The sequence below is a fragment of the Trachymyrmex cornetzi genome, unplaced genomic scaffold, assembly GCF_001594075.2.
Source record: "Trachymyrmex cornetzi isolate Tcor2-1 unplaced genomic scaffold, Tcor1.1 scaffold129, whole genome shotgun sequence".
Lineage (NCBI taxonomy): Eukaryota > Metazoa > Arthropoda > Insecta > Hymenoptera > Formicidae > Trachymyrmex > Trachymyrmex cornetzi.
The window spans coordinates 2,865,586-2,875,121 of record NW_017295861.1 but is presented as its reverse complement, the minus strand read 5'-3'; the positions used below and the strand labels follow the sequence as shown (position 1 = coordinate 2,875,121).

At 37.1% G+C, this 9,536-nt stretch overlaps 2 protein-coding genes across 4 annotated transcripts in view; one reads left to right on the top strand and one right to left on the bottom strand.

Moving 5' to 3' along the window:
• Window positions 1-3,372: 3,372 nt before the first annotated feature.
• Window positions 3,373-9,536, bottom strand: SecS (Sec synthetase). Of its 3 annotated transcripts, none has more exons than XM_018522277.1 (6): window positions 9,489-9,536; window positions 7,499-7,740; window positions 6,014-6,287; window positions 5,033-5,408; window positions 4,328-4,824; window positions 3,373-3,688 (listed from the first exon to the last, which is right to left on the bottom strand). In XM_018522277.1, the coding sequence occupies exons 2-6, from the start codon at window positions 7,610-7,612 to the stop codon at window positions 3,423-3,425; spliced, it is 1,527 nt and encodes a 508-aa protein (XP_018377779.1). In that variant the 5' UTR covers window positions 7,613-7,740; window positions 9,489-9,536; the 3' UTR covers window positions 3,373-3,422. The 3 variants fall into 3 exon arrangements, with proteins under 3 accessions (XP_018377779.1, XP_018377777.1, XP_018377778.1); XM_018522275.1 differs by lacking the exon at window positions 9,489-9,536 and adding an exon at window positions 7,989-9,037; XM_018522276.1 differs by lacking the exon at window positions 9,489-9,536 and adding an exon at window positions 8,550-9,037.
• Window positions 9,280-9,536, top strand: part of LOC108770596 (cytosolic purine 5'-nucleotidase-like) — a 27,817-nt gene continuing 27,560 nt past the window's right edge. Inside the window, 1 exon segment of the mRNA XM_018522274.1 lies at window positions 9,280-9,536. This exon segment is cut by the window's right edge and continues 69 nt beyond it. Coding sequence (XP_018377776.1) covers window positions 9,428-9,536 — 109 coding nt within the window. The 5' untranslated portion in view covers window positions 9,280-9,427.

Genomic DNA, 9,536 nt, shown 5'->3' with positions numbered 1-9,536 from the left:
AATTACCGACGCCCTAAAACTTTAATACAGTGAGTCGGTTGCATATATTTATATATATATATATTCTTTTTTTATTTTACCCATTATATAAATACACATTTTTGTTTTCATGCGACCGTAGATGCTTCCTCAAATCGACGCATTCGCTGTTTGTGTTAGAATATCATTTTATATTTTCGTATATAAAAAGACAATGAAATTGCAGTCGGAGTCAGACTGATTCTGATGTCGGACGCGGAACTCAAGGAAAAGAGAGAGAGAGAGAGAGAGAGAGAGAGAGAGAATGGAAAAAATTAGGTCCGCGAGATCGTCGTTGTTGCGTGAAAGGCGTATAATAATGTTGTAAGTTAAGCTGGCCCTTTATTGCACGGAATCCAGCTGGAAATGGTGGTGAATCAAATAAAAGACAGAGACTTCTTTATTTACATAGGAATGTGTCACGAGTACGAGTTATAAGATCCCATCGTACGTCGGTGTGTCCTAGAATATAAGTTTCCTATTATTACACACATATATGCATATGTATATATACATGTATATAAATACGTATATATAGGCTGATTTGTCTATTGCTCTTCGAGAAAATTCCAATGTCTCCCCTGCTTGAGCATAGAATGAAAGAAAATCCCTCAGAAAATTGTACGCGTCATATTACAATTATTGCTTGCTGAAGTAAAAGTGAAAGATAAATCTTAAATATATAAAGATGTAAATTATATATAAGTGATAGTTGAGATGGCGTGATTTTTCGCGATAATAGCTTGGATACATCAAGATATCACGATATAAAGACCGCTCATACATGTATATCACGTATATATGTGTATATACATATACACACAACATATACACCTCTTTATTAAATAATATTATAACGTCAATATATTTCCTATTATAGCATCATATTCAATCCTCTTATAGCAGTAATTTTGCAATTTCTTTTACTACGTCTTAGAGATTTTTTTCTGCATGTAATATTCTTCCTCGAGATAAATGAATAATTAAAGAAATATATAATTTGTAACTAATAGTTGTGAAAAGTACGCAATACAGTAGCGATATATAACTTATATATACGTACATGTAATCTTGTCTAAAAGTATGAGTATTGCTGTACCTATAAGATTCCACCAAACCTACCGATCTACGTTTTATATTTTTCTTTGATTATTTTAGAGCCGATTCTCTAGAAAAAATAAAATGATTCATGGATAAAAGATGTAGGAATCTAAAACATCCTGTAAATTATAATAACATAAATAATAATTTCGGAAAGGAAAGGTATATTTATACATATGTACTAAAAGACGCTTCTTTATATAAGGGACGTAGTGACTATAATTAATTGAAAAATATAGAGCTATAATTATTAGTAGGATAATGTATTGAATATAATGATAATTATTTACTAGGAGCTTCACAAAATCTTGATTAGCACTGCCATCCTAATAAGCCATCAACTAAGCGTATAATTAAATGCTAATCTGCGTATATCGCTGTCTCTTTTGCTCATAACTTTGAAAACCTCGGTGATTTACAGTCATTTTGCGCTGTTGTCAGTTTACCAGATGGATTTACCGACTAATAATTTTTCGCCTTAAACATTTCGACGTAAAATGTACATATACTACAAAATCCAAACGTCAACAATACAATATAAATATAATTAACGTTCCTATTTAAAGAAAGTGCAACAGGCATCATAAATTATACATGCTTGATAAAACTTTAACAGCACTAATAATCTCTCCCTATCGGTTTACTTCTCTCCTTTATCTCTATTAAATATTTATAAATACAACTTTGATATACCATTTTCTAAATTCATGAAACTTTAAATAAACTATTCTTTATACGCAACGAGTTGCGCAAGTATGAATATATCTGTATATATACCTATGCACGCAGGCATCTATATACATATAAACATACTTTCTTCATATGTATAAATATATGTATGTATGTGTGTTAGTAGTTAGTAATTGTGTTGATGTTGCTTGCGAACAATACTAAATATGCCAAACGATATCAATATTCACATAACATACTCCTTCTAGATGCATGATACTCTATTTATTACACAACAGTACAATTAAATATAATATTATCTGTATCGTTAAAAACAAATTAATAACACAATATTGTGTTCTAGTTTTTGTCATTTTTGGAAACAAACCAATCATATAATACCTACGTACGCGAAGGTATTATAAATTTTCTATAAATCCAATGGTAAAACATATTCGTATACCACGTTGTGTCATTATGTGTACTATGTACCTAAATTTTGACATATTTTCCTAATAGTGTGTTTCCATAAATATTTTACTATACTGCTTCCTTTTTTTTACAGATAATATATCATTTTACTAGTGCCGTAAATACGAATATACTCTGCTTAAATAAAAGAGAAGGATTCTCATTCTCTATACATAGTTAAAGATAACAAAAACACTACACAATTAATAACAATTAATCCTATAAAGTGCAATGTGTATAAGTAAATAAATTATCAGAAATGTGACAGCTTTCAAAAGAATAACATGTTAAGTATTATAAACAATTGAAATAGTGAATATTGCTACATGTATCGACAGAATTGCAAGTTTTATAGTATTCGATCCTTTAGAAAAGGAATTTATATTATACAAAACAAACATACAATTTGTTTTGATTGATACATGCCTCTTAAGTATTTATATCAAACTGTATTAGAAAATAAGAAGGTGAAAAGAGAGTTAATTGTAAGAATTCAATGTTGCCTGTGTCTTTATAAATAATAGCATATACATTTCAACAAAGAACATACTCAACAATTATATCGGCGGCCAGCGCTTATCACTTGAATCTCTCTCTGAGATCTGTTTCTGAAATAGAGCCATAGGAATCCGAATGCCTCGCGTTTTCCTGTCATTTTCTTTTCTTTTCTTTTCAAATATTAATTTTGATCACTCTTTAATGTCTGAAGATTCTCATCTTCTTTTGGTATATAGTTTGAATTGACAATATCTCAACGCAAATGAGCAGACGAATCAGTACATTTGTATCTAGCATGTGTCTGTGAAAATATATGTAAATCATTGTTTCTTTCAATATTGATATAGTAAGATTTTCTTACATCTTGTTTAAAAAATAAATGTTTCCATATATGTGTACGTCTTCTTTCCTGTCTTTTTTTTCTATAAAAAATGTATTATATAATTTTTAATCTAAAAAGTTCAGGTTTGTTTTTTGTATTAAATTTCTTCAGATATTGTAAAACTTCTGTCAACACAAACGTGATTGACATACGTATAAAGGAACGATTGTACCGAATTTACATTTCTCAGAAACATGCTATGGATGTCAATTTGTAAGCGATAAGCTACTTACAAATTGATATTAATGTGCTGATTGGACTGGCCAGTTGCGTTGATTACGGTTCATTTTCTTAGACTGTCTTTGCTACTTGCACGGCTGGTTGAGGCTGTGCTAGATTCCCCTGGTCCACCAGTACCACCTGCATCCCCATTGATGCTGGAACCGGCGAGTGAAGCAGTGGGCGTTACTGGCGCTGAACGTCTCCTTACTTTCGTTAAAGCTTTGTCCAATCTTTGTATGAACGCATCCACATCAGATCTCTTCATGCCTAATGCTGCCGCAGCAGTCAGATATGGGACTCTGTAATTGCTGTTATGTGCACCCCAGCCTGTGGTAATAATTGAAGTAAATATTATGAAACGGAAATATCTTCGATAAAAAAATAAAAATTACCATAAATTAAAAATATATACTTAAAATATAGATACGATATTTTTAACCCAGAAACAGTCATCTTGGGTATTTTTACAACCGAGCGGTGAAAAAATATAAATTGTAAAATATTATTTTGCATGGGGATATTGTTTAATATATATTTTTTTCTCTTTTAATAACTATTCTTTAAAAACCTTTAAATATGCAATTCCATCGACAATATTCCAACCGCAATAAAAAAAATTATTAATTAAAATCTTTATTTAAAAAATACCGTTATAAGGTACTCAACATGCTATTTCATTTAATATTTGTTTAGTCTCCACTTACTTTTTTCAGAAAATTATGATTATATCCATATCCATATAATTGTCAAATATTAATAGATTGGAAAACGATAATATACAATATGTTGTTAATAATAATGATTTTAGTTTTAATAATGAGGTATAAAAACACCTCAAGTAACCTTGTACGTCAAAAATCAGGTGACTATTCTCGGGTTAAACATAATTATATGAAGATATTATGTGTGTGTATCTCAATAAATATGTTCTCAGAACATTATTAAATCATATTTAAAAATATATACCTTCAAATTTATGTGAAACAATGTGCTTAGAATCCGTGGTCGTTATAACTCTAGTACCACTAACGTTACGCAGAAATAGCATTGACCCTAGCATAGTAACTTGCTTGTTGTCATGCTGATGGCTTAGACACTGAAGGGTCATAGCCATAGATATTGGATTGCCCTTAGTGTCTAACAGTCTCTCCCCATGCCTTGTTGCTAATTTTCCCAATTCTTCTTTCAGGTAAGAATACATTTCTTTACGTTGAGCAATCAATTGTTTGTACCCTGCCATTCCAAGACTCAACAGCGTTATCATCACATCCATAACGGAGCTCGCGCTTGCACGTCCTGGATACATTTTCGATATGCGATCTAAGAGATTCTTGTCGAAGGAGCCTATAATAGCACCACCCACCGGAACCAGAAAGTTCTTGTCCGTACTCTGAACGAAAGCGTCTACTCGACCCTTTCTCGACGCTTCTTGTATGAGATGCATACACCTTGTACTCTGCAAGCTTTTAGCAATATAGTGCAATACATTTAGTAAAATCGTTTTCAATTGGAATGTACCTCGATATCCTGGGACTAAAACCAACAACGTTCTTTTGTGATTTTCGAATAAAAATTCTACGTTTGCAGAGCCGAGAGAGGATGTTGATTGTTCTAGCGCCAAGGTATCGATCTAAAGATATACATAAAAAAAATAGTGCATCCTTCGCTTACCCGTATGCATTATTCACCAGATGTGGTATGTTATATTGGCTGCAGAGGGCCGCGATTGTGTCCACGGAATCACACGCTCTGGGCGCGAAGCAGCTGGTTGTCGTAAGTACACAGGCAACACTCTCGCCTAAGGCTGCCATTTGAGCCTCCAGTCTCTGCATATCGGTTTTTAATTCGTCCCCTATTATTTGCATCTCGATAACAATAGGTTCTAATCCGGCCGTAATTATAGACTTGAAGCTAGACTTTTGGTCAATTCTAGGCCATAAAACGTATTTCGCGCGTGGTCTGTCTTGCTTAAGCGTTAACATACATAGAACTAGGCTCATTCCCGTGGCCATTGGTGATAGAAAGCAGCCTGCTATGCTCTTCACCCCTGTGAGCGAAAATATCCTTATTAGATCCCTTTTTATAGTAATAAAACAAAAAGAATCAGACAAAAAATAAAGAAATAAATTACAGGATACTGATGAACTTTTTTGTGATCAGTCTAATATCAAAATTCATAATCTCTTTTTTCTGCCATTTTAAACGAATAATAATTTCTTTTACAATTATTATATATAACCCTCCGGAGTCGATGGTAGGTGTATTGGACCCACTCAATTATACGGTCTGTTTTTTTAGCTAAAGTTCTTGCACGGTTCATCTTTCTTTCTTTTCTCTCCACGTTGGACCGTGCAAGAAGTTCGGCTGAAAGAGAGAGAGAAGCAAGCCTACATTATTTATGTTACATCTGTAAATTTGAATTATTATAATTGAAATAAACTTAGTATTCATTCTTTTTTATACAAATTATGTCACTTTAATTCTTTGGAATTAAAGCCTTTTAGTCAACTAAATTAAACGGATTTCACAGACCCAGCGTCAATAACTATGTTTTTTTATCAATAACTGTATTACAGATTTTGACTTCGGAGAGTTAAATACATATGCCTCATATTTTCTATGCTAAATATATATGCCTGCGTAACTCCTTACCCATATATCGTATAACTTCAAGCACTAAAGAGTTAGTTAATTTATACATTAAACTGCTACCAGCAGCCTTCGGTTGTACTTCTTCTAAATCGCCAGATCTTCCTATACCATGTCCCATACGAAAGTGTCGTCTCGCGACGATATTCGACACGATCCTCGCCTCGCGTTCGCCGACGCTACAATTCGAGGGAAAATTATTGCTGTCCATTTGCGATAGATCCGACAGGAATGCTTCTATCGTTGCGTCGTCCCAACCCTCTTCTGGCCATTTTCGCTGTTTTTCACATAACATTACAAGAAGATACATATCACATAGAATTTATTTTATGCAAGCCCAGCAAACACTAATTAACAGTAATATAAATATTATAATTTCCTACTCGAGAAATCCAGATAGCAAGATGCCAGCAGTATGTCAATAATCGCTAGCCAATTTGATTATGATTAGAGAAGATTCTTATCCACTCTGTGCTCTTTAAACTTGGGTTCTATTATTACTTACAATTTATACTATATAGTACAATAACAGAAATGCAGCGGGAAAACAGCATAACTTGCCATCATGTTTTATGCAGGGTTTTCTGATACATTTCTATCTTAGAAAAATAGCAGACTGTACTTGGCTATTGCTGGAATTCTATTCATAAGATATTCATAGGATACTTTCCAGCGAGAGATACAGTGTAACATAATAAATTATTATATCTTTATTGTTTGTCAATGTTAAACAGACAAAATGTTTCATTGTACGTGTTATATTGTGTCATCTATGTTTCCTGCCAGAAAGCTCTTACAATATGCAAAACACACGGTGCTTTACAGTAAGAGACACAGTGTGGCACAGTAATTGGATATTTCATCTTTGTTTAAAGAAAGATAATGATTCACTGTGTTACACTGTATTATCTGTGCCTTGCTGGAAAACACCCACAGTATAGCGCAGTGATTATTTAATTTTTGTTTAACATTGGACATCTTTGTTTAACATTGGAAAACAACAAGAATGTAATGATTCACTGTGTTATACTGTATCATTTGCCTTGTTGGAAAGCACCTACAATGCAACGCAGTGATTTCATCTTAATTTAACATTGGAGAACAATGAGGATGTAATCATTCACTGCTATAGCTGCATTCAGCAGAGAAAACTAATCAATTAGCTTAGTGATTCTTTAATAATTGTTTCTTGCCTTTAGTTCTTTGCTGGATCTAACCGTAGGACTCAATCATATTAAAGAATTACTAAACGCTAACTGATTGGTTTTCTCTGATGAACGCAGCCTAGGTCATCTGTATCTTTTGCTGAAAAGCATCTACAGTCTGCAATACTGATCCTTGAGTGGTTTGGCTATCTGGGAATGTAACCGTTATGTACAACATGTGTTATGTTACCTTTGTATTGTTGAGTAGAAAATTATATTAAATAATTATATAATGCTATTGCTAATTGACGTTTACTGAAAAGCTCGCTTTCTCACAACTTACATGTTCGATAAAATGCCGTATAAGGTTTTCACGAGACTTCTTGGCGTTCAGGCCCTGCTGCACGTAGGTCGAAGGTATGAGCCTCTCCGCCAAACTGAACGCTTGATTATTCATTTTCTCAACTTGTGTGGTGAGTTCCCTTGATTACTTAGTCCACGTAGGTCAATCTTTTTAATGCACCATCGTTTTAATAATCAGCAGAAGATGATTACCATGGGTATCATGTCGCTCTTCTCATTCAGCTACAGAATGTGTAAATAATTAAAAAAAAATCGATCTTATAAGCTCTCACACTGATATGATCGACTTTATTTTCAGTAATTGAATCTTCAGATATTTTCTAACAATCTTAGACAAAGTAAATTGCACTTTCGATTGGTCCAGCAAGAATTACAAAATCATAACATACAGCTAAAAGAAAAAACCCTCGACGGAAAAATGTGTGTGTGATCGAAACGCAAGATTCTCCTTCTCTCAATTGTATACTTACGGAACTCGAGAATCTGTGCAGAATTTGGTGTGTGAGGAAAAATGGGATGGTACGTGCGAATATGTGTGTGTGTGTACGAAATGAAAACACAAAATTGCTTGCGTGGGTGAGAACCAAATTTATTAACTATAAAAACTCAAAGGTACAGATTGTATCCGCGAGATAACAATGCGTGAGAACAGAAGTATACAGAACAGAATGAAACTAAACATCGTCAGGTAGAGCAAGATGAACACGTATGTTCGCATGTGATGTGGGAGGCGCGGCGCAACAAATGAGAGAAATGGATTCGCAACGACGGGGGTGGCACCGTCCTCGACGGGACGGTTCAACGTCGCGGCCGCGGCCGCGGTGTCGATTCCGTGAGGCGAAATCCGACGGGACGACGACAACGATGACGGAACCGAATCGTCGCGGTCGATGGTCGATACATCACTCGACAGGGAAAATAGAGAAAACGAACGTTGCGCTTCTGGTGGCATAAAGGTTATGTGGACGCGCTACTCCGAGACAGTCCGAGAGCTCCGTCGGAGTCCACCGTCGTCCCGCAAAATTTCATACCCGTTCAAGGCGTTCAGTGGGCGAGGCGAAGCGGGACGACGCAACGCGACGCGATACCCAGGAACTCCACTCGTTGAGCTGGGAGAGGGAAAAACGCTGCCCGAGGAAGCCGCGCGAGTATCACCGCGGGTACATGGCTCGGGGACGCGCACAACCCGGAGCGGCCACCACTAAAGTCGAAAGTGGGTTGGGCGAGGCGTCGCGTTAAACTTCCTCACCAGCGCGATCCGCGCACCGCCGCGCGACGACGCATCGCTCTCTCGCGACGAGGCAACGAGAGAGGAGCGGTACGCTCTGGTCGCTGCGTACCGTCAAGGTGAGAGGTGAGAGCGGGAACGCAGAGCGAGAGGAGACTGCGTGTCAGCGTGTCCCTACTGTCCCTCTGTCCCGTCACTCCCGTCCCTATACTCCCTATACTCCCTATATCCCTATCGCGTCGAGCTGATTCCTTCTCCCCTTCTCCACCTCCCTCAACCCCCTTTCGCCTCGTCAGAAGCGATCAGACGCGATGACGGTGGATCCCCATCTCATCCCCTCCGGTAAGACCCGTAAGACCCGTAAGAGACTAAAGAGACCCGCGAAGACGTCAAGACGGGGGATTGACGGAGGTCGGAGATGCGCCGCGGAGACGCGACGGACGTAACGTAACCGTGACGATGACGGAAGTCGTCGAAGGAGGAGAGGAGGAGGGCTGCACGGAGAGAGTGCAGCGCGAGGTCGCCGCCTAAATCGGATTAGTTTTACGCAATACGCGATGACCGATCGCGAGCGACGTAATCGTTTCACGTTCACGACGACGGCGACGGGCTGTCATCCGCGACACCCGTTCCGCGGTGTTCGTCGCCGACGACGACGTCAACGAGTCGACCGCGGTCACGATGATAAGCGGCGCGTACGCGTGGTGGAGGCTCGCGAGGATCGCTAGACACGGGCTTTTACCTCCTTTCTCTTTTCCTCCTACTACTGCTACTCCTACTACCGCCGCCG

Bases quoted from the DNA above. Each gene is read 5' to 3' on its own strand.
- SecS (XM_018522277.1), bottom strand. From the start codon at position 7,612: ATGAATAATCAAGCGTTCAGTTTGGCGGAGAGGCTCATACCTTCGACC. The intron at 5,409-6,013 runs GTAAGGAGTTAC...TTTCGCTCACAG, and splicing joins TGAAGTTATACGATATATGG to GGGTGAAGAGCATAGCAGGC. The intron at 3,689-4,327 runs GTATATATTTTT...TTATTACCACAG, and splicing joins TGTTTCACATAAATTTGAAG to GCTGGGGTGCACATAACAGC.